Here is a 25,000-nt window from a genome sequence, read left to right as displayed (position 1 = left end):
AAGTTCAGTATTATAGTGTAAGAATGACAACATGTCCACGTGTTCTAGTCTACTACTAATAAAATTATAATAAAAAAAACACTTTTTAAAAACGTATTTACCAGAAATATTATTTACCAGAATTTATTTAGGAGAAAAATGAAAATGTGCAGCATTTCTGAAAAAATAAATTAATTAATTAATTGGAGATGCTTTTGATTATTCAAATTTAATGGAACCATTAAAATGGAATCCAGAAAATAATGGAAAACAGAATTTGGTAAAGATAAAACTGTAAAACTCAATTAATTAGACAGGCTTTTTGATTAATACAATTTAATTTAACCATTAAAACAGAGTATAGAAAAATTAAAATGGAAAAAAACTGAATTTGGAAATAAAATGGATTTCATAGTGCCCTATAATTATAATTAATTTTTTTGGTGGTAATAAAAATACTGTAGATGTAAGTGAACAATAGCCTTTAAAATGATTTAAAATACATATATAATAGCAATGAAGCAATAATAATTAGTTCAAATAAAGTATCAAAAGCAAGAAATCATATGGTTTTATTGAACAAAACTGTTAAAATACATAATGTATTATAAACAATAGAGCTAGTGTACATTACGCATTACAACAAAGGCCTGCAGAGGGCGCCAACAACCTGATGATTATTTTTACACATTGCTGTGCGATCTAATACCTTTTCATTCAAATGTCCACTTAATCTTTAATATTTGGCCATTTCTTTAGGACAGAAATGCTATAGCCACTGTAATTTAATGAATATGTGGACATCAAGAGTGAGGGTTTGAGCTTTTATTTTGAAACTGAGATGTATTCTCCTGAGTTTGCATAGATTTATAAATGATTTACCTTACAAATCTGATGAAATGGCGCACGTTGCGTTCCCAGATGAATGTTATAATAAACCCAAACTCACAACAGCATGCAGAGATGGAGTTTGAGACGCTCTACACATGTAAATGATAACAATTCCTGTGGAACTACTGTGAACGGAGCCGCTGTGTGACCGAGCGGCAACCTCCCTCTTGAAGCCAACACGGAAGTGATTTAAACTGTAATTCATCGACTGGCCGCTGGAGGCTGGCTGCAAAAGGGAGTCAATCCCATAGACTCCCCATGTTAAAATGCCCAACTTTACAGCACAAAAAAACAGGTTTACAGCCTGGTTCAAGCTAATTTTGCCCTTCATGACAACTGTGAGGGGGGTGAATTTTTTTATAACGGAAGTTCTGCATAATTAAGGGCGTGGCCACTTGAGTGACAGGTGGATTGTCGCTGCTGTCACCACCGTTGAGCTAGGTGGGCGTGGTTTCAGCATCCAGCTCCCGCCTCTTTGCCCATTTTCGATTATCCAAGTCGACACGAGCAAAATGAAGTCAAGGATTTAAAAATAATCGAATAAAATCGATGAATATTTAATGTATTAAATATATAAAGCCCTATATATTATGTAAACAAAAACGGATTATTTTGGATTAATCGGAACTACTAAAAACATACATTTTTACATTTCAAGAAAATGTGACTGGTGCTTGGATTAGCATAATGATAGAATAATAGGAAAAAAGTTGTTTCCCTCAAATGAAGAAACCGAACAAAGTAATTTTATTCCAAAATAAGTAAATAAACACTGTGCTAGACCATTAAATGTGATTGTCACAATAGTTTCAAAATGTAAATGTTAATCATTCTTTATGTAGATTAGGCATTATTCAGCTCTATTTAGATGTTCAACATGTTAAAATGATTTGTTCAAGACTGATGAGTTTAATTCTTTCTCAGACTGAGAACAACTGAAACAGCCACACACTTAAGCATTCACACCTTCCACCACGTTAACGCTCTAACAGAACTGTCGTCAATTCTCATCACCTTTACTCACCTCCTTATGTGGTTTAAATTTGTCATGTCTGCAGGCGGCATACGTCCTCCATTCAAAGTAATGCACACACTCAGAGACGGTAACAAACTCAGGTGTGCCCTTTAAAGGAAAAAACACAACTCGGATGTCATCCATGGTGTGAAAATCACTAAAAATAATGAAAATGTGAAAATAAATGTTTGCTTATAAACATATAATTTTTTAAAATTCAATTATTCAAATATAAAGTAAACAATAATTTTGCATCAAAACGGCCTTACTTTTTTGTCCTTCACAGAGGAACTACAGTCAAATTAAATATGCATTTAGGAAAAAAAAAATCTATATTTAGGGGTAAATTTCAGCACATTTAGATAGATAGACCAGCCACACCTGATTCACTTTGCCTCAATATTATATCATTTTTTTCATTTGTGTCATTTCTTCTTGCTCAGCAAGAAGGTGGAAGGAAACAAACAGCCTTGCAAATGTCACACTCTGTTCACAGGAGTCACTGACTAACAGTGCATGCTGGGGAGGAAAGCTCACCATAGTTTTGCCGCATTGAAAGGTGATGCTGCTCTGAATGTTGCGGCTCTTGTCGTCGCATTTCCTCGAGCTGTTGAAATCAAGCACAGCAGGCGAGACCTTCTGCAAGGGGAGCTCACCTATGGGAAAAAAAAGACCTGGTTTGAACACAGCAGTGTGTCTGAGAGGAATAAGACATACGCTTTTGTGATAAGGAAATAGTTTTTCAGCAAGCTGGTAACACAATACAGCTATTAAAATAACTGCTGGAAATTATTGTAATAAATAACCACACTCTATATGCAGCTGGATTTTAGTCAAATAAATAAAGTTTTCAAATGTTTTTTACATTTACATTTAGCAGATGCTTTTTTCCAAAGTGACTTACAAATGAGGACAACAGAAGCAATCAAAACCACTTTTGTCAATGCACAGTTGAGTCAAGCTCAAGAAAAAAAAGACATAGTATGTTTTACAAAACTGCTTATCAAAACCCAAGTCAACTAAAGTTTACCAGCACATACACTTCAGTAAATGTCTGTGTGCTACCCAACAAAGTAAACATATTACAGTATGTTATCTGGAGAGGTTAGAAGTTCACAGGCCAAAAGTCTAGCAGTACACAACCCATGGGAACAAACTGCATGAGAAGATTACTTAATAAAAACTCAACAACATGATAAACAGTTCCATAAACATGCAAACTAGAGCCAGAGAAACTACATCTGACATTTTAGGCCACTGGAAAACCTTTAACATGCCTTGTGTGGAGAAAGATAATATTAGTGTACTAATATTAAACATGCATACCATTAAAAAAATACTTATAAACAGTAGTACACTACATTGTAATGACTTGACATCCGTTTATTGTTTTACATTTAATGCAGTGTGTCACTCAATAATTTAATTAAAGCAATATTAAGAAATAATTCATTATTTGTGTACATATGAATGTAAAATTGTCTTATTGCAGTCACATCATGAATCAAGAGGAGGCAAAATTGCAGCTGATATTATTTCTGGTTCATTCATGATACTGGATATGGAAGGTCAAGTCAAGCTTATTGCATTGTGGGATACAATGTTCCATGCAGAGCATGTGCATTTGCTTTTACGCAACAAATTTTGGCAATTGTTTTTTAAATTTAAAAGAAAAAAAATGCATATCGCACACAGTGTGCACACTGCGTACTGAAATAAGTACAGTACAAAACAGTAGCCTAGTAAATCTCTATTCTGTTTTTCATACAACTGCTCTGTTCAGGATGTGTTAAATCGTTTTGAGAATAGGGCTGCCACTAACGACTAGTTTTATTTCGATTAATCTATCGACTAATTTATCGATTAATCTAAACGATTAATTTCCCTCAAAAAAATCAACAACTTTCAAAGAAATCATATGGTTTTATTGAACAAAATTGTTAAAATACATAATGTATGATAAACAACAGAGCTAATGTACATTACGCATTACAACAAAGGCCTGCAGAGGGCGCCAACGGCCTGATGATTATTTTTACACATTGCTGTGCGATCTAATACTTGTTTAATATTGACCAAGCACCATTTCATTCAAATGTCCACTTAATCTTTAATATTTGCCATATATTAAAGTATATATATAATAATATAGTATAATATAATAGTATAAGCCACTTAAGGTATTTTGCCGGTTAGTCGACGTGAGCAAAATGAAGTCGGGGACTTTTAAAAATCTAATAGTCTAATAAAATCGACAAATCGCGACAGCCCTATTTGAGAATAAAGCACGACTTAATCAACCTGATGTAAGTGCAGCATATGCTTCAGACTTTTATTAAGACAGCAAATACAGTTAATGTGACAGGACTAACACTTGTGATTTATTGTTCGTGGTGTAGCTTGAAATTTTTAATGACTGATATTTAAATACTGTCACTTACTTAAAAAACAGGCATTTTTCTAACTGTCAAATGGTACTACTGCACCTGCTGCTAGATAACGTTGACCTACTTACTGTGAAACACAAAGATATGACTGCAGGAACACAAGCTAAAGCATACCAGGATATGTGAGCGAGTGTATATACACACACTAAAATAAATGCAAACACTATCAGATGCATCGACACTATTGTGTGAAGCACACGTTAATGGACCGGAAAGCCCTATAATGGATATACACTAACCACCAAAAGTGTGTGCCACTGTGAACCAGTACGACTATAATCACCACAGTCAACCCAGCATGAAACACAATATAAATAAACATTACACAATGGTGTTTGGATGTTTTTCTTACTAAGGTACAAAATAACTTCTGTACTCTATGTAACAGTGCTGAAAGCCACTCATTATGAATAGAAGCAAGCAGATGCAATCATCAACATATCTCCAGTGTTTGTTCTGAGAAGTGAAATTAATCAATTATTTAAATCTAGGGCTAACAGTTAACGTTTGGTCAGGGGTGTTCAGTTGATAGGTTTGTGTCATATGGAGGTCAGCTGACTCGTTGGATAAGACCAAATAAACAAGCGCTCTCTCATGCAGCTCTCGCATATGAGAGCAATGACCATGTGCTATAACAGCCCAGAGTTATATGGTTTTTACCTGCTCTGAAGACAAAACATGAGAAGTATTTAGCATACTTTCTTTAAAGAGTTTTAATGTTTAACCTGAATATCCACAATTCTTTCTTTGTCCAATCAAGTGTTTGGGGCGACTGGAATCAATAGAAAATGGTATTTATCACATGACCTATATGATTAAAGAGTGAATCTTGCAAGAAACATGTTAAGATCACATTGCACTTTAAGCGTAAAAGAAAAACAGGCAAAAAATTTAACATATATATTTTTTTTGTTTAAATTGTTTAAAAGGATTCAGGATTCTTTTATTCAGCTCATACTTCAGATCAAGTATGGTAAAGACATATGTAATTTTAGAATTTATAAAGATTTATTTTGCAAATAAACTCAGTTTATTTAAACGGTCTGTTCATCATAGAATCCTGAAAACAATGCATCACTGTTTCAGTAAAAATATTAAACAGCACAAATGTTTTCAGCATTGACCACAACAAGAAAAGTTTCCTAAGCATCCAAATCAGCATATTCAGATGATTTCTGAAGGATCACGTGACACTGAAGACTGGAGTAAAGATGCTTTGCATCACAGGAATAAATTACATTTTAAAATAAAATAAAACAGTTATTTTAAATGGCAAAATCATTTTAAAATATGATCTTTTTACTGTATTTTTGCAGCCTTAGTGAGCAAAATATCTAAAAATCTTCCAGATGATCTTTTGAATGGTAGTGTATGAGAAATTATGTATTGCATAAAGAAAAGAAAATCTTCTTTAGGACCATTAAGACCCACACTGTCTCATTATTTCATAATGCAAAGTGATTACAGATAAACACTAGGCTAATATAAATAATGTTTTTCTTAAATAAAATTGGCAAAGAGACCGTACAACAATAATGCCATAATCTGAGAATTGTAAGAGAATTGTTTTCTTATCCAGGCCTTGGATGGTGAAACCAGTGCTACTCTCACAGATACTGTCAATGTCTATCACAATCAATCAAATAATCATACAACCAATCCATTTTATAATCAATAATCACTATCCCATGACAGAAAGCTGACAATTTAGAAAATAGAAAAACATTGGAAATTGACTAAATGAACATTATTAAATGTAAAATGTATGTTATATTATAAAAAAGCAGCAGTGTACATGTTTATATGCTTCTGCTTTATGAACATTGCTGTTGCACTTTGGGTGTGCATTGGCACATCGATGCATTGCACTTACCCACTGACTGGTGCTGGTCACTCTTAAGGTTGTGGGCACAGACCGCGCTTTCTTTTCCACATTCTGTGTCCGGAGAAGAATCACAGAGCTTCAAAGTGTAGCTCACATTGCTGTCTTGGTCAATGGCCTCCCATTTGTAACTTCACACACACAAAAACAGAGACACACAATTTCTATTGAATGCATTTGCATGATCAGAATTTGTTGCAGTTATATGACATAATCTAATAGTAAAGCCAGCTCAGTGCCTAAACGAATGCATTGCTTTGTCTCAGGTGAGACGATGTATCTGTTATGATTTTATTAGGTCCAGGTCCCTACATGCAACCAGGCTAAAGGGCCACAACTATCATTCAAATATATAAAGCAAACTAGACCATATTTAAACAGACACAGTTCTTTCTTGACAACTGCTAATATGATATCCATAAGGATTTGCCAGCAATGATTAGCATTAGGTTTGTTTATGTATTAAAGATCTCACCTGCACAGATCCTGGTACCATGGGCTGTCATCCGACCCCACTGCTGATGACACACACTGAAGCAGTATGAAAGTAGAAACAACAGTAGCAGCGATTCCGCAAACCCGCACACGACCCATATTTTTATAATAGGAAACAAATTAGAGCGCGCAGTCCGACATGATGCAGCAGTCCTTTCCGATTACTGATCATCACCGTGTAGCAGGAACCACTGTCACATGACGACCTGACACGTAGTATACATCACGTGGTGCGCTCCACTCGAATAAGTAGAATGACTGCAACATGGAAAGGGGGCGTGGCTTAGCATACTTTTAACGCTCCGCCGTAGTTTTAATTTAATTATTGAATATTTTCCCTGTCCTTACATAAGATGTTATTTACAGTCAGAGGATCATTATCGAAAAATAAACCCCTGACCACGACCAACACACACACACACACACTACCGGTCAAAAGTTTGGGATCAGAACTATTTTTTATGTTTTTACAGGAGTTTCTTATGCTCATCAAGGATGCATTTATTTGATCAAAACTACAGGAAAAAACAATATTGTGAAATATTATTATGATGTAAAATAACGTTTTTATATTTTAATATACATTAAAATATAATTTATTCCTGTGATGCAGAGCTGAATTTTCAGCATCATTACTCCAGTCTTCAGTGTCACATGATCCTTCAGAAATTATTCTAATATGCTGATTTATTATCAGTGCTGGAAACTGTTGCTGCTTAATATTTTTTTGGAACCTTTTATTTTCTAACAATATACACTACAGTTCAAAAGTTTGGGGTCAGTACATTTTTATTCTTTCTTTTTTTTTAAAGAAATTAAAACTTTTATTCAGCAAGGATGTGTTAAATTGATAAGTAGTGATAGCAAAGATTTTTATTGTTAGAAAAGATTTCTATTTTGAATAAATGCTGTTCTTTTTATATTTTTACTCATTAAAGAATCCTGAAAAAAGCATCGCGGCTTCCAAAAAAATATTTGGCAGCACAACTGTTGCCAACATTGATAATTCTAATAATAAATCAGCATATTAGAATGATTTCTGAAGGATCATGTGACGCTTTATACTGGAGTAATAGCTGATGGAAATTCAGCTTTGCATCACAGAAATAAATTATATTTTAAAGGATATAAAAATAGAAACCATTATTTTATATTGTAATAACATTTTGCAAGATCGCTGTTTTTTTTCTGTATTTTTGACCAAATAAATGCAGTCTTGATGAACAGAAGAGAGTTCTTTAAGAAACATTACAAGTCTTACTGATCCCAAACTTTTGACCGGTAGTGTGTGTGTGTATATATATATATATATATACATGTACTTAAATGATTTTAGCAAATGGCTGCAATATAACAAAGAGTGAAAAATTTAAGGGGGTCTGAATACTTTCCGTACCCACTGTATATATATATATATATATATATACACACACACACACATTTTTTCTTCTTTTTGTTCCAAGACAGGTTATAACTTATTTCAGTTAGATAACAACAATTTATTATAAGTTGGATCGGAAAAATAAGACTGATATACCCCTTGGCTAATTGGTAGTTGGTCAGACTATATAGAAAGGGTTCATTTAAGCAACTGGCCCCAGATTAGCGTGTTGCTCAGAGTATGATTGAGACGCCATGCGCACCCTCGTGGACCATTTTTTTTGTAGCATCTGAAACATTTAAAACCTAGTGATATGTGCCATCCAATAACTGCCAGTGAGTCATCCTTACAAAAAATGCTTGAGTATGTCCTGTTTAGCTAAGAATGCTGTATTCCACATAGGACAATATAACGTTAATGAAGCCAATGATGTGTAGATGTAGTTAAAATCACCAGTAAATGTATGTTTGTAATAACTGTAATAGCTATAACAGTGTGTAATAACTATGTAATTACAGTCAGGATGGCCGAGCGGTCTAAGGCGCTGCGTTCAGGTCGCAGTCTCCTCTGGAGGCGTGGGTTCGAATCCCACTTCTGACAACAACCTTTTTCCACAGCTACTTCACAACATCTGTAGATGATCTTTTTATTGTGTGTTCCAACAGAACTAGAAATACTAACATTTTCACAAACAAAAAACAACAATGTGTTACACAGCACAATCAAACAGAGGTCAAACGTCAATTCTTATAATTACTAAATAAACTTTTGCTGTTCGAAACTTAAAGGCAAAATAGCCAACACAGCCATCAATAAACCGACTGTATATTTCATCAGTCACACGTCCATTTATAGATACATAAGACCTGCCAAAAGCTGGAAATCCAGTTTTTAGTTCTAAAACTACATTTTTTCATCAAAAATATGATATAGCGTCATGTTTAAAATCTTACGATTTTAAGATCTTACTGCGGCGACTATTATGATTGAACAATTCAAATTGTACTCCATAAAACAAAATGCTCCATTTCTACAAAACACACTTCTAGAACATCACTACTGAAACAAAAAATTTAAAACAATTAAATCCAGCCATTCCAAAGCTGGACTGTTCTTTAAGTGCAATGTCGAGCGTAACTCGCTAGCATCTCTGTTCTGAAATAAACCAATTGAAAAAATTACGTTTACCTACATAATCAGTATACAGGAAATGAATCTAAATTTTCATACTTACGAAGCATAGGCCATCTCACATCAGCTCACCTAAGACAAAAAAAACATAAGCCACAAGTTATTTACTTAAAATATAAAAGTAATAAAATGTAACAGAAACATGTAAAGTTTTAAATGAGTTCAAAGGTAGTCTACAATTCCTGGTTACATCAAACACTGATGAATATTATGAGACTATTTTTTAAATACCTGAATACTGTAAAGATCGTCTATATGAATTATTCAGGGGGTGACTAGCTGAACAGTGAAATTCAGAAATTATTCATGCATAGATTAGACCACTTAAAGGTTTTAGAAAGAAACTGATGATTAATAGTATGAATCAAGGCCTTCATTAAACACTACCAGTCAAAAGTCAAGTGGACACACTTGATTTTATGTTTAGAGAAGAAATTAAAAAATTATTTCTTGAATCATTTTAATCCATATGACCCAAGATATTTTTTAATATGACTTAAGACCAGTAGGTGGCACTATCACCAAACTTTAAATACTGCTCAGATGAAACTACTGTAGTATTGACACCCTACTATGCCGTTTTAATATGACAAAGCACTACAAAAATACAACCTAATTGTTTTTAGTAGTCAACACAGTCAACTTGACTGACTCAACTACTTAGTGAGAATCAATACACTGTGATTTGGTAACTGTTAAAATAAATAATGATGATTGGTCTGAAAAGCTAACTTTAACTGGTCGTGCGAGCTAACTTTTCAATTAAAAATGTTTTACAACAGTGGCTCTACAACTCAGTCTACAGTATCTGAGATTATAAAAGAAAACAGAGGTAAACTAACTGTGTTTCTAGACCAAAGAGTTCATAAGCTATAAGCAGAAGTTGACTGATATTGTGTATGTTTTATTTTTAATTAATTTTTTCAGCATCGATATCTTGGAGAGCAGGATGGCCTGTGTCAATTTAACGCCAAATAAATGTAACGTATCTGCCTTATATATTACAAAATGACAATAATATGCAGTAAACATTTTTTTTTTACATATTTACTTAATTGATTTAAAATAATTTATTACAAAATTAGAACTTACGATTTTGATTGGTCTGAAAAGCTAACTTTAACTGGTCGTGCGAGCTAACTTTTCAATTAAAAATGTTTTACAACAGTGGCTCTACAACTCAGTCTACAGTATCTGAGATTATAAAAGAAAACAGAGGTAAACTAACTGTGTTTCTAGACCAAAGAGTTCATAAGCTATAAGCAGAAGTTGACTGATATTGTGTATGTTTTATTTTTAATTTATTTTTTCAGCATCGATATCTTGGAGAGCAGGATGGCCTGTGTCAATTTAACGCCAAATAAATGTAACGTATCTGCCTTATATATTACAAAATGACAATAATATGCAGTAAAAAAATTTTTTTTACATATTAACTTAATTGATTTAAAATAATTTATTACAAAATTAGAACTTACGATTTTTTTTTTTTTTTTTTGCAGATATAGTTTTCTTTATTATTTGTGTTCTATGATCCTGTTAAACTATTTCAAAACATAAGAAGCTGTTGAAAACACTGTAATCATCTAAAAATTATTCAGTATTTAACCCCTAATTAAGAATTGAGTAGGTGTGTCCAAACATTTGACTGGCAGGCTATGTACTGTAGACCATAAAGACAGAAAAGAAAGTTAAATTAATACAATAGATCATAGTAGGTTTATCACTATTCTCACTCACATTGTTTGATACCTGATGTACTAAGCGTTGCCCTCTCTACAGGTCCGAGATCTTCACTGATGTTCATAGGGTATGTGTTTTGCTCCCCAACAGAATCTTGAGATGACTTTTGAGCCTTTGAAAAGAGTGGCTGAGAACATTCGGCTTTGCTTGTGTGCTCCGTTGTCGTGGATAAAATATCCACGCTGCTGGAGATGTCTTGTTCAGATTCCCTGTTTGGTCCTTGCTCTTGCTGAAACCTGATTCCAAGCACATTATCGATATACATGGCGTGATCAGCATCTACTAACTCTTTTGCGAGATTTCGTTTTCCAGTGACAATGTCGACCTCCCATTGTGTCTCAGAAACATGCTGTCTGAAACGTATCTGAAGGTTGCTGTGACACATGCAGTTCTGGAAGAAAACAATGGCATCATCAGACCAGTCCTGGCCTTTGGGCTTAACTCCCCTCAGTAAACAATGGTAGGTGAATTTAGGTAATCTACTGAGCTCCTCTGGAAGTTTTTTTAGCTGGCCGACATCCTGTCGAGACAGAACGACATACTGGCCATAGTCAACCAAGTTCATGAGCACCGATGTGAAATCGCACTGCACGATCCCTGCCCTGCACCATTTTTTCTTCTCTGCCGATTTCATCAAACAGCTCGCACCACGAACAAAATGAACCTCTGGTAATGGCGCCAACACTTCGGGAAGGTTCTCAAGAATGGCAGAGACTGTATCTACAATCAAAAGCAGGTCTTCAAGAATGACGTAAAATTCGGATGGGGTTGTGACGGCTGCCGCAAATCCTTTATATTCAAAGTTCATTTGGACAGGGGCCTGGAGTAGAGTCTGTGGTCGATCCAAGCTGCTCTTTGAAGACATGTCTTGGAAGTGAGGATGGTCAAGCGACTTATCAGGACTTTTCACTGACTCGTTGTCTTTCACATCTTGCAGAGCAACGTTAACAGGTGACTTAGAGGCATTACGAGGAGAAACATTTTTTAGCAACATACTTGAATTTTTAGTCACTGAAATTCTTGTCGCACATGGGGGTTGGAAGTTAACCTTTCTCTTTCTTGTTCTTTTTCTTGTCGGTAAGAAAGTGACTGCTTTCTTTATTTGTTTTGTTGCAACTGTCTGATTGTTTCCAAGTTCATATTTGCGTTGTTGTGTGCTTGGCTTGGTCTTTTTCTGGAAGATTTTTACTGCTTTAGCCTTGTGGATGTAAGAATCTGTTTGGTTGTTGTTCTTGAATGCTTTTGGAAATTTGTCTTGACTTGTCAAATCTACATCTTTGCTTTGATCACCATCATACTTTGATTCCCCATGCACATGGCCATCCTCAACAATCTCGATCCTCACTTCCCATGAATTTTCGAGCTTTCGAATGAATTCCACCATTAAAGGCTTACCAACTGCTTCCTTGATAAAAGAGTCATTGTTTTCAAAAGAGTAAGGTTTTGCAAGTGTGCATGGAGTGCTCAATCTGGGCTGAGACAAAAACAGATTGGTTAGCATGTGAACGTTCTTCCTGTCGACAGTTGCAGCATTGCCGTAATCAATAAACTCAACTGCTAAGTGGCCACAGTTTGATGAGCTGGTGACAACAGCTCTGTACAAAGCCAAGTCTTCTTCATACTCCGCCACAACGAGGTCCCCTACTTGTACTTCAGTTTCCACATTTTTCATGTTATCCTTGAAGACGGTGCTGTTTAGTTCCTCACCCATCTGAAGGATGTTTGGTTCATCGTCGTCCATCTGGACAAAGAAGCTTCTAACAGAATTGCAATGAGAGATGAAGCCCACGCCTTTAAAACCTGGTTCCATTTTGACAGAAGGAAGATCACAAAGTTTTGGCAAGCTCTGATGAGGAGGCGCCACTTTAAGAGAGCAGGGCGTGTTCTGCCTTTCTGCTTTCATTGGTCCTTTGCGCTCTGCTTTGGGAGATTTTGTGGGTTTTGGAGTTTGCTTATCAACCTGTTTGGTTTTACCACGTCCCCTTGCTTTGGAGCTCACTTTACTGTTTGAAACGTCAACATCCACTTCTTCTTTGTGGGAATCTAAGGCAGGTATGCTGACAGCCGGATCATGTTCTTCCACACCCTGAGTTGACACGAGTTCTTTGACTTTTTCATTGACATGCACATTTCCGTCATAAAGATCACAAACAAAATGTCCATTTTTGTCCCTTGAAACAAACTTGGCACGGAAGGATTTGTTGAGGATCTCAGTCTCGAGCCATGTGTTGACTTCTGGCAAATGTTCCCCCTCTGGAACATTCGAAAGACTGCATCTCAGAGCTTGCATTGGTGTCATCAATAAGTCAACTGCCGTTGTGGGAATCGTCATAACATTTGTTTTCTCAGAAATTTGCATATCACCATAATCGACAAAGAACACACTCAGATGCTGATGGGATTGAACAGGATGCGTCAGAGCCCTGTACCATTTGCCGTCACAGATATATTTGGCCAGGCTAACATTACTACTGCAGTGCCTAGATGTCGCAGTCAAGAGGTGACTTTCTTCGGCAACTCTCTCCATCAGCGTATCAACGATCTCTGTATTCCTTTCAAGCTGGAAATAGATTTCCCAAGGACTGCAAACTTGAGTAACATGCACCAGTTCTTCGCTTCCAGAACTTATGTTGAAAGAAGAGTAAACGAAGGAGCGAGGGTGGGCTGATGAGATTAGCTGCTTTGGAGTTTGCATTTCCTTTGCAAAGCCTTTCTCTACAAGGTACGTGGTGGCCTGTTGAAGAGGCGTATGAATGGTGACCACATAGAGGAGACCTTTTCCTTGCTCATAAAGGTGGGAATGAATTCTGCATATACTGGGTGAACCCTCAGACACAAAATCCCTGAACAAATTGGATGCTTCTGCACTCCAAGAACTTCCTCCAACAGGTTCAGTCAAGTTCAAAGTGCATCGAAATGCTTGTTCATGAAGTTCAAAGAACTGTGGCGCAAGAGCTTGGATATTTTGCATCTTTTCCTGGATAATTATGCCAAAGTCAACCAACATCAAATACAGTTCGTTGTTTTTTTCTTTTAACATGCATGCTCTATGCCATCGGTTGTCCTGTGGAGACTTTACAGCACAGCATACCGCAGGCGACTTGAACGCAATTGTGTGCGTTTGGTAAAACGCCTGCATCTCTTCCATCAATTTGTCCAGATCAACTTTTGTGCTTTCGTTTTGGCACCAAAAATCAGATGGAGAATTTATGTGTGAGCAAATGATACTTAATTCAGATCCAGGTTTGAAATGTATCGGTTTGAAAGTGTCAGCAGGAACGACCTTCGGTTTAGTTGTCTCACTGGCAGTACATCTTTCAGCATCATTCTGTTGTTCACACTCTGGTTTCACATGATATGGGTTGGGTCTAGAAGATGTGACTTTGCAAAAGGTCACCACATGATAGTCCTTTCTATTTTTTTTCTTGCTCAGACCATTTCCCTTATCTTTACACGATGGCTCCATTTTAACAGATACCAATGCTGGGTTGTAGCTCCAATCCATGGCCATTTTTGCTGTTGTCATGATGGTTGCAATGCTAGTATTACTTTCAGCTCCTCTCTCAAAAAGATCAACAACATATTTGCCATTTTTCCTGTGAATGACATGAACCATCAAAGTTTTGTCTGATGTGACTTGCCTAAAGAAGTTGGATGCTGTGGTTGTCCAGATGTCCTCAATGGGAGCGACATGTGCTAAAGCACATTTCAGTGCAAATTCTGGTTGAATGGCAAACTTTCTGGGAAGCTTCTTAAGTAACATGCTTGGCACCTTTTCAGTGTTCCCAAAGTCAATGAAAAACACCTCAGCTCCTTTTTCCAAAGTATCTACTATGAGGGCCCTATAGTAACGCATGTCTTTTTCAAACATTGCACAGCAAAGTGCACCAGGCACTGGGTCTTCAAAAACCTCCTCATTCAACTGTAGTTTGTTGAAGTAATCTTTGATTTCTTCAGTTATGCTTTCAAAATCAGGATTTTGTTCTTTTGTTCTTATCCAGAAATGTTTTGGACTCTGGACATGCACCACATAACCCTCAAAAAGAGAACCGTCAGGTATTGATTGACTAGTAGGAACTGTATCAGAAGTCTGGACCGCTTTCATCTCTGTTGCATACATCTTTTCAAGGACATTTTGGAGAAAGTTGGACTTGCTGTCAAACACTTCACTTTCAAGCGGTTTAACTTCAGCTTGTTCCTCTGAGTGCTTCTCAGCAGTGCTCAATGTGACCAAGTAGAAGTTCTGATCTTTGTGAAAGTCATCGATTTCAACCTCCAACGCCTTTCCCAGCAACCCAGTCTTGAGAAGCTCTAGTTGTTGGTTTTTAATGTTCTCTTCTTGTTCTTCCAAGCATGAAAGTGAACATGGGAATGCCATGATCGGTGTTGAGAGGAATTCTGATGGTAGCTGAAGGATGTTTTCAACTTTCACCGATTCACAATAGCCACTGTCGACGAACACAACTCGGACCTGAGAGTTGAGAGGGAGACATTGCACAAATCCTCTGTGCCATTTTTCATCTTTCCCTTTGACTGCACAGAGCAAGCCGAGATTTTCAAGAGGTTTACTGCTTAGGGAACCACAGCCTGATTCACATGCGAGTGCCAATTTGTTTGACATTTCTTGTAGGTCCTTGCTCATGGACGACAGTCGACAGTAGAATAATCTAGGGTTCACGGCTGCAGCTACAATGACTCTAACTTTTTGACCAACTTTCAGCTTTGGGCCATTGAGTGACAGAATCTCTTCGAAGCCCAGCAGGCTTGAGGATTTGAGGCAACATTCTTGCCCTACTTGGTTTTCAATCAAGAGATCTGGGACAGATTCATTGCTTTGTGGAATTGGTTCCTCAATAAGCATCTCAACTAGTAGCAGAAATGTACTAGTGTCCACATGTCTCCCAAGTCTCAGTTTTAACAAGTCACAACTAATGTCTGGAACTTCAAGTAAGAGGACTTGGTACGGCAGACGAGCATGGATATATCCTTTAATCTGACAGCCTATAAAGGAAGAGAAATAACTCTCTGTCAAACTGTCCCATCGGTTCTGGACTGGCAGTATGTTGGCAAAGAAACCGCAGACAATCTTTGGTGGGAGCATAAGCAGTGTGTCAGATATACAGAACAAATGGCTGGGCCCAACAATCAACACATCTCCATGGTCCAGCAAAAACACGTGGAACAAATCCTTCTGGATGTTTTGGACTCTTCCTCTGAACCAGCGACCAGATACTGCATCTTCTACCAGACAAAGTTCTCCAACTTCAACAGAAACTTTCAATTTCACAGCATTTTGAATTTCAACTTGAAGAATGTTGTAGTCCAGTTCACAGATGGTCATATATTGGCCTTGAAAGTGTACCAGTGTGTCCTCAGGACTGCAGTCAATGTGAGTCAGCTTCAGCTCTACAGGCCACAAAACACATGGAGCCGGGAGCTTTGACTCCGCTTTTGCCCTAAAATACAAAAAAATTTTGTTATCAACGTTCTGAAAAGTATGAAACATGCACTTTAAATCTGTGACCAGGTAAATGACAGCTGGCTCATGTTTTCACAAAATTGCATCCCGGGATGGGCATTTGGATATGTGGCAAGGGCAATAAAAGTAAGTATGAGAAATAAATAAATAAAAATGAAGTTTTGCCAGAAAAAAATAATGCATGAAGCATTACTGTCACAATGCAAAATAGGGGAAGTGAATATACACAAATCAAATGAACCCATTTGCAGTATATTTTAAAATATTAAAAAGAAAGAAAAAGAGAGAATATTTAAAAACAAATGCACATGATAGAACAAAAATAAATTAAATGAAATATTTTTAAGAATCTTCTCTCAGTGTAGGGCTGTAGCGATAGATTATTTTAGTAATCGAGTATTCTACAGATTATTCCATCAATTAATCGAGTAATCGGTTAAGAAGTAATTTTTCTTTATTAAAGAGCAATACTAAATATACAAGAGATAATAAGATAGATCTCTTAAAATAAACAACTAATTTGTTTTCTTTTTAGAAAATTTTTAATTTGTATTGCTGAAATTGCATACATTAATAACTGTGAAAACTAAAACCATTTAATGTATTTAATTGCCAAATTACATTCAAAATGCAAATACAAACATATCAATAAAAAATAAAATAAATAAATAAAAATACAAAAATCAATTTCACATTACTTTAAAAAAGGTAAACAGTACAAACTAAAACTAAGGCATAAATAAAAATAATAGTAATAAAAAAAATAATAATACCGAAACATTGCATTTATGTCGTGCAACTTAACTTTCAAGTTTCAGCCTAACTAAAGCTCAAGCATGACATAAGCCTTTACGGTTTTCTTGGAAGGCTTTGTGGCTTTTGTGAGAGGCAAAAATCAGTGGACAGGAAGGTAACTTGGAACAAGAACAAGAGACCATACACAATTTTTAAACACATATTTCTGCAACATGAAATTAAGAGATATTTGGAGAATAAACCCTCTTAAATGTCCCTTTACATACTGGTGTGTGTGTGTGTGTGTGTGTAAAACTTGTTTTTGATATCCTTCATAATCTGTGTGTGGGTCAGTCCACAGCAGTGATAGAAATGTATCTGTTCCAATAAGTTTAAATTGATTTTTACATTTTATGGGCATTTTTACCTTTATAAAGCCTTTTTTTTTCTAAAAGTGTGCATCATCTTTTGAGTCAAATTCTTACATTTAATCAGTCAATTAGAATAAAAGACATTTGGGCTGTTACCAAACAAATGATATCAGTATCAAAATGCATCTTTGCAATGCAGAGGAAACACAGAAGCTGCATGGGATGAATTTCCCACACAGAGGGACATGAATGCATTTAACCTGCAGTTACAAATGCATAAATAATGTTTTGTTATTTTAAACATAAAACACTGAATACTGATATTTACAATTATTTTAAAAATGAAAAAACCGCCAGCAGGTGGCAGCAAGTCAATGAGTCATTGCGATTGAACCGAATCATTTAAACGGTTGATTCATTCAGGAATGAAACGCCTTCATGTTGCACAGAGACGCAAAACTGCACTGTGGCTGTGTTTGGAATTTTTTTGTTGGCAAAATAAAGCAAAATATAGGCAATATAGTGTCTAAAATGCAAGTCTCATAATATTAGCAGTTACAAATGCATAAATAATGTTTTGTTATTTTAAACATAAAACACTGAATACTGATATTTACAATTATTTTAAAAATGAAAAAACCGCCAGCAGGTGGCAGCAAGTCAATGAGTCATTGCGATTGAACCGAATCATTTAAACGGTTGATTCATTCAGGAATGAAACGCCTTCATGTTGCACAGAGACGCAAGCCTGCACTGTGGCTGTGTTTGGAATTTTTTTGTTGGCAAAATAAAGCAAAAAATAGGCAATATAGTGTCTAAAATGCAAGTCTCATAATATTAGCTTCTTGTTTATTGAACTCTTGAATAAAATCACATTTGTAATCATGCTGATTTTAGAGGTGAAAACTGGCACTCTTTGTGTGATAGACTAACTTTCTTTCTGTGGTATTTTATGCACAATGGCGTTTAGTCTTTCACAAAACATAGCTAACGTAGGGACATTATAACTAGCCACTATATTGATTTACGGTCTTAAATATGTCCAGCGCTTTTTTTTTTAAAGTCTGGTCCCTGTTTTTATACAGTCTACGTTCTGGTCTAGCATTTATCGGGTTGTGCGTCAGTAATAATGGTCCGTGGGGAAACACGGTGTTTCGTGTAGTAGTTACAGTAAATGGACTAAACGAAGCCTCGAGGCAAATTTACCTCGATGATTTTTTGTATTCGAGTTACTCGAGGTATTCGATTAATCGTTTCAGCCTTATTTCAGTGTGTTCTTTAATCAAATGTGTTAAACAACTATTGTTGCGAGTAAGCTCAAACTAAGAATATATAAAACAGCATTACTTAACATTTTTTATAATTTTATTATGTAAAATTCTTAAAACTTGAGCCCCTTACATTACTTATGCAAATGGGAAAATAATTATACTGGGAGACTGGCTTTACGGCAAGCACAGTGAACCACAGCAAAACATTAAAATGTAAATTCCATGCCAACATCCAACACGTATCACATGCTAACAAATTAAGATGCCTGTTCAACAATTCCTATATTAAATACTAGGAGTGCTCCGATTGATCGGCTACCGATCACTATCGGCCGATAATCGCTTTGGGATGATTGATCGGCGGTCTCTAAAAAGGCTGATCTCAAAAAAACGATCTCAAGCTGATGATGCTGCCGTGAGAGGTTTGGCACGACATGCAGCGGCACCGTCTCAGTCTCTGTCCCGCGCGGTTGAAATAATTATAGTGCTGAAGTTGAGGTACTCACCTTCATATTTCTTAATTAAATAACTTAAAGTAATTTGAAAACCTTGTGTGAGATGTAATTTCACAAACAGCGTGAGTGAATCACCACGCGCACTCTTTCTCAAAATAGCCTATGCAAATGGCTTCAAATCACCACATCGCATCTGTCTATAAGCGAGCTGCACGCTGCACAGTTGACAGGAATTGTCACTTGCTCAATCGAGGCAGTGTCACATCGTCACTAAAGTTTATAAATTGCATTACTTTTTAATTCTTGCCAGTGTTTAACCATTCAGTGCTCGCGCGCTCTCCTGGAGACCGTGCGCTCATGCACACTTGCAGCGCACACACATAATGCTAGGTTCACACATACTTCGTTTGCAGTGTGAATATGGTGCATATTTTTTCCGCGCTCATGTTAACAGATTAATAAAGTGTGCACACTGCACACGGTTGTGGTCCGGCAGTGCGTTCCACAAGCGGTGCGTCTGCAGCAGTGCAGAGAATGTTTCCACACCGAGTCTATTTTTGCTGCGCTGCAAGCACTGAATTAAAGTAACAGCACATTTTTTGCAGTAAATATGAACATGGATCGACATGAAAATGTAGTAATTACACCATAAATGCATATTATTAAAGTCTTCTGTGTTTCACAGTCAACACATATGGCTTTTTGGCTAGGTTTAAAGGGAAAGAGCACTTTTAGATAAACAAGGCAATAATAGATGGCACACATGGAGGTAGGAAAACAAAGTTCTTTATGAACCGCAGGATTGCTTGTAATAAAGATTTAAATGCAAAAGAAAAGACAGTAGAGCTGACTATTTCTGTCAATGGTAAGTTTGTGACAACTTAAGAAAAGTAGTTTAAATGTTTTGCCACTTGCTTGAGCAATTTAATATATAAGTAAATGCAAAAGTAAAAAAGCATTGAATAATGTGTTGCTTATATTTATTGTGTTTAAACATGTCTGTGAAGATTGTATTACTGTACTGTGTAAAGAATTGCAATGCTGAAAAAGCATTTTCAGTGACAATGTTTGGATTTGAAAACAAAATAATGGATAAATGTTGTTTGTGTAGTAAACCGCCACGGATCAGGAGCGGACTCCTGTGTGAAAGCTGCTTCCCCCCTCACAAGAAAACATTAGGAGTCTCAGCTGTCTTCGGCAGTCCTTAAGGTACCAGCACAATAACACACTCAGCAAAATATCGTCTAATTATCGTAAATATCGAGATATCATTTTTTGTCAATATCGCACACCCCTAACTGTGCTGGAATATTATATGGAATATGCTGGAAAGTTATGGTAATGCTCAATTCAGCTGCATGCTTCTCTCAACATGGGGACAGGAGAGCTGTCAGTCAATAAATTGCGATGCTTATTTGAAAAAGTAACTCAGATATTCTCTTGTAAATTAAAAAGTAATGCGTTACTTTACTAGTTACTTGAAAAAAGTAATCTGATTACGTAACTTGCGTTACTTGTAATATATTACCCCCAACACTGCATATAAAATATTTTATAATACTCTTATATGATATACTGTTTAATTACTGCAATAATGAGGCATGTTTTCACAAAATATCAGCGTGTTGTGGGGGGTTTATATCCTCAGAATCAGAATGAGCTTTATTGCCAGGTATGTTTACACATACGAGGAATTTGTTTTCGTGACAGAAGCTTCCACAGTGCAACAGAATGACAGTGACAGAACAAAAAAACACAGATAATAAAAAATAAAAATAAATACAAAATAGAACAAGTAAAATAAGGAATAAAAATATATACAACAAGACAATTGTATGTACAGGTATATAACAATAGACAGTTGTATGTACAGGTATATTATGTGCAAATTGAAATGTAGACTGAGTATGAGTGTTAGATAAATAAGTGTATGAGTGAATAAATAGTGTGTGTTCCACAGTTATTGTCAAGTGTTCATGAGATGGATGGCCTGAGGGAAGAAACTGTTCCTGTGTCTGGTCGTTCTGGTGCTCAGTGCTCTGTAGCGTCGACCAGATGGCAACAGTTCAAAGAGGGAGTGTGCTGGATGTGAGGGGTCCAGAGTGATTCTGCCAGCCCTTTTGCTCACTCTGGATGAGTACAGTTCTTGGAGAGAAGGGAGGGTTGTACGAATGATTCGCTCAGCAGTCCGGACTACCCTCTGAAGTCTTCTGAGGTCAGATTTGGTAGCTGAGCTGAACCAGACAGTTATAGAAGTGCAGAGGATGGATTCAATGATGGCGGTAACAGTATAGTCAAACTGTTCCACAACAACTCCACACCTAAAACCTAATATTCTTTTATTGTCCAATATTTGTGTTTATATGGCTATTTCACAATGTTCTACTTATTTGACATGGCTTTTTGAAACTAGGAATCTACTCCTCACTGTCCCAGATAAAACCAGTAACAACAAAATGTTCTGAATATAGTGTATGAATGCATGTAAATGAAAGGCAAAGTAGCATTGAGGAGGCTGACTTGCTCTGATTGGTCCTATAGCCGAGCTGCATGACCAACACCAGATTTCAAGGAGATGATATCCCTCTTGGTTAATCATTAAATCTCAGAATCCATTGCCTGTCTTCTGTAAATAAGATAAATGGCCTTAAGGCACTCACCTCTGTGACGCACCATTTCAGAGAGAGCAGAGCTTTAATTAAGACTGGAAGGTGTTATCTTGCCCATTCTTGGATTAATGAACTTTTCCAGGATTAATATTTGAACGGTTCTTATTAGAGTTTCCATCATGCTACAGGTTTATTTTGTGAGCATTTGTTTCTGAGGAAGGAGGAGAAGCAACACACATAGTTGACAAATTGTTTAAATGTTTTTTGGAGATTCATTGGGATGCTTCGGAGATGTGTATCATTTCAGGAATGGATATATGCATCACATTGCCAAACGTTAGAATAGGCTGTTGATTTTGGAATGTTTTAACAATTTAGCACTTTTTTTTTATTATTTGACTTGGTGGTTTTAATTTTGCATTCCAGTTTTTCTTTTTAATTTCTCCTTGAACATGCCAATGAAAAGAAATATTGGGAGCCCATTGAAGAATGACACGTTTAATCAACTACAAGCGTCGCAGACAAAGAAAGCTTGCAAAAACGCAGGTGACCTCCACGCTACAATTCTTGTTGACCAAGACAATCTCGGGAAAAACATGTTTTTCAAAGCCAGGCTTGATGAGGAGGAGGATTCTGGCATTAAATCAGGTGGGGAAATCATCTTTGTTGTAATCTGTTTTCAAACTGGCTTTGATTGAACTACTGCTATGCTTTCAGTTCGAAATTCTCTATCTGTTGCCAGTTTGTTTAGCAATTATACGTTATGAATAGTTTTGGCACACGTCACGGTTTGAAAACTATGTATGTTATTCATTTGGCAGAAGCTGATGAAAGTAATGGAAGCATTTCCTCTGAAGAGGACCTGGGCCACCTGGATTATTCTAAGACGTTTTCTGTCAAACAAACTGTGCCAAAGAAAAGCATCAGTCAGATCATCAAGGACAAGAAGAAACAGACTCAACTTACTTTACAATGGTACTCTCTCATCATTTCTTCTTTTAATTAAGCTTGCAATTATAAATAATGTACAGAAAGTGGAAGCAAAGTATGATAATACGCTTGTGTTTTGCTGTTCTATTAGGCTCGAGGAAAATTACATAGTTTGCGAAGGTGTTTGCCTACCACGGTGCATCCTCTATGCTCATTATTTAGACTTTTGTCGGAAGGAGAAATTGGTGCATTCTGGACAATGCCATTAATGTCAACTTTGAGGAGGTGCAATTTTAAACTCTTAAAGAATCTCTAATCTAGATTCTAGAAAACTGCACAGTAATCAATCCCATTTGTTCCAGATCCAGAACTTTCTACTTCACTTCTGGCAAGGAATGCCTGAACATCTCCTGCCACTGCTAGAGAATCCGGTTATCGTGGACATCTTCTGTGTGTGTGACTCTATGCTCTACAAAGTGAGTGTTTTTGAGCCATATCTGGATGTCACTATGTGCATTTTTGTACTATCAGTCAAAGGTTTTGGGTTGGTTTCAAACAGTTGTGCTGCTTAATGTTTTTGTGGAAACTGTGATCGATTTTTTTTTCAGGGTTCTTTCATGAATCTGAAATTCAAGTAATGGCATTTATTTTAAATATAAATCTTTTGCAACATTATAATGTCTATTATAATGCCTTATAATGCAACATTATATATGTCTTTACTGTCACGTCTACTATGACTTAATTTCTTTTGCTACTTTTCAAGTGCTATTTATGTGTCAGCTTTATTGTTGTACCCTTGTCCCAAACCTAGACTTTGATTCTTAAAATAAGAAAAACAATCACAGAAATATTATTACATTTTAAAGCTATAATGAAATAATCAAAATATACAAAAAATATGGTATCATTTACATGAATAATTCCATTAATAGTTTTTTGTTGTTGTTGTTGAACAGTAGCTCATAGTCATCACATCATGTTTGACTCAAACTGTCTGAATTATTTTCCACAGGTTTTGACTGATGTTCTCATCCCTGCTACAATGCAAGATATGCCAGAGAGGTTTGTCTATTAAACTGCTGCATTATATACAGTAATACACATTTGGTTTATATGCAGTCTATTCAAAAAGATGTTGAATTTGATGCTGTTAAGTGTGGTGTGGCATCCAGTGATTCGACTGTCAAGGACGAGAACCCACCAGAACATGACTTCCTGTCGCTCACAGCTGCACAGCAGGGGCTCGGGACCAGTACTGTTGTGTACCATAGTGCCGATCCGGACAACTTTACTATATCTGGTACTTGAAAACAGCAGCTCGCATCAATTTGAGACATATTCATGTTTACTATAGTCAAAAAAAGTTATTATTGACTATAGAGTGCAACAGTCACTTTTTCAGAAACCTTTGTTCCAGAAGTAATTTTCCTATTATTTTCTTCATAAGGATATGCAATTCTTTGATGAAAAGATGAGAAGATGAATTGTTTCAAAACCAAAGACTAGGGTATAAAATGTAATTTACCAAGATTTTTAAACATTAGTACATTTATAAATTATTGAAAAATATAATATTTTCAGAATCAGAATCAGAAAGAGCTTTATTGCCAAGTATGTTTGCACATACAATGAATTTGTTATAGTGTCACAAGCTTCCAGTACACGGAGACAACAACAACACACAGATAATAAAAATGAGATGTGAATAAAATACACATGAATAAATATAAACCACAAAAAAAAGAATAAATTGTATGTACAGGTGTGCTATAGATAGAAAAGGAATAGAATAAAATAAAGTTGTAGGGATGTACTAGGGTTTAGGGTGATAAATAAGTATAAGGTTATTGCACATACTTTAATTGCACAATGGGAGAAGATTAACTGTTCATGAGGTAGATTGCCTGGGGAAAGAAAGTGTTCTTGTGCCTGGCTGTCCTGGTATTCGGTGCTCTGTAACGCCGACCAGATGGATTTCTGTCTCATTGCTTTAGGCTTGGATGTGATGGATCCAGAGTGATTTTCTGAGCCATTTTCCTCACTCTGGATGCATACAGTTCTTGGAGGTTAGGCAGGGGGGCACCAATAATCCTTTCAGCAGTCCGAACCGTTCTCTGTAGTCT

General features: G+C 36.2%; 2 protein-coding genes, 1 long non-coding RNA gene and 1 other non-coding gene across 4 annotated transcripts in view; 2 read left to right on the top strand and 2 right to left on the bottom strand.

Moving 5' to 3' along the window:
• LOC107603065 (cation-independent mannose-6-phosphate receptor-like) overlaps positions 1 to 6,888 on the bottom strand; it is a 43,560-nt gene extending 36,672 nt beyond the window's left edge. The window contains exons 1-4 of the mRNA XM_016295764.1: positions 6,690 to 6,888; positions 6,206 to 6,345; positions 2,423 to 2,541; positions 1,895 to 1,993 (exon numbers count right to left, since the gene is read on the bottom strand). Coding sequence (XP_016151250.1) covers positions 1,895 to 1,993; positions 2,423 to 2,541; positions 6,206 to 6,345; positions 6,690 to 6,808 — 477 coding nt within the window. The 5' untranslated portion in view covers positions 6,809 to 6,888. The remainder of the gene's footprint in view (positions 1 to 1,894; positions 1,994 to 2,422; positions 2,542 to 6,205; positions 6,346 to 6,689) is intronic.
• A 1,719-nt stretch (positions 6,889 to 8,607) lies between these two features.
• On the top strand, positions 8,608 to 8,690 carry trnal-cag (transfer RNA leucine (anticodon CAG)). Its single transcript has one exon. It is a non-coding gene; the product is annotated as a tRNA-Leu (tRNA).
• A 45-nt stretch (positions 8,691 to 8,735) lies between these two features.
• LOC107603064 (tudor domain-containing protein 15-like) lies at positions 8,736 to 16,571 on the bottom strand. Its single transcript, XM_016295763.1, has 4 exons — positions 16,549 to 16,571; positions 11,022 to 16,480; positions 9,325 to 9,353; positions 8,736 to 9,245 (listed from the first exon to the last, which is right to left on the bottom strand). The coding sequence occupies exons 1-3, from the start codon at positions 16,569 to 16,571 to the stop codon at positions 9,340 to 9,342; spliced, it is 5,496 nt and encodes a 1,831-aa protein (XP_016151249.1). The 3' UTR covers positions 8,736 to 9,245; positions 9,325 to 9,339.
• A 6,548-nt stretch (positions 16,572 to 23,119) lies between these two features.
• On the top strand, positions 23,120 to 23,931 carry LOC107603083 (uncharacterized). The gene is made up of 3 exons (XR_001611096.1): positions 23,120 to 23,159; positions 23,237 to 23,350; positions 23,890 to 23,931. It is a non-coding gene; the product is annotated as an uncharacterized lncRNA (long non-coding RNA).
• Positions 23,932 to 25,000: the final 1,069 nt, after the last annotated feature.

The sequence above is a fragment of the Sinocyclocheilus grahami genome, unplaced genomic scaffold, assembly GCF_001515645.1.
Source record: "Sinocyclocheilus grahami isolate Dianchi unplaced genomic scaffold, SAMN03320097.WGS_v1.1 scaffold340.1, whole genome shotgun sequence".
Lineage (NCBI taxonomy): Eukaryota > Metazoa > Chordata > Actinopteri > Cypriniformes > Cyprinidae > Sinocyclocheilus > Sinocyclocheilus grahami.
Note: the sequence above shows the minus strand (reverse complement) of the source record. Positions and strands in the feature narration are given on the sequence as shown.

Coding starts and splice junctions, on each gene's coding strand:
- LOC107603064 (XM_016295763.1), bottom strand. CDS start 16,571: ATGAGCCAGCTGTCATTTACCTG. Junction 16,481..16,548: donor AGCCAGCTGTCATTTACCTG/GTCACAGATTTA, acceptor TTTGTATTTTAG/GGCAAAAGCGGAGTCAAAGC.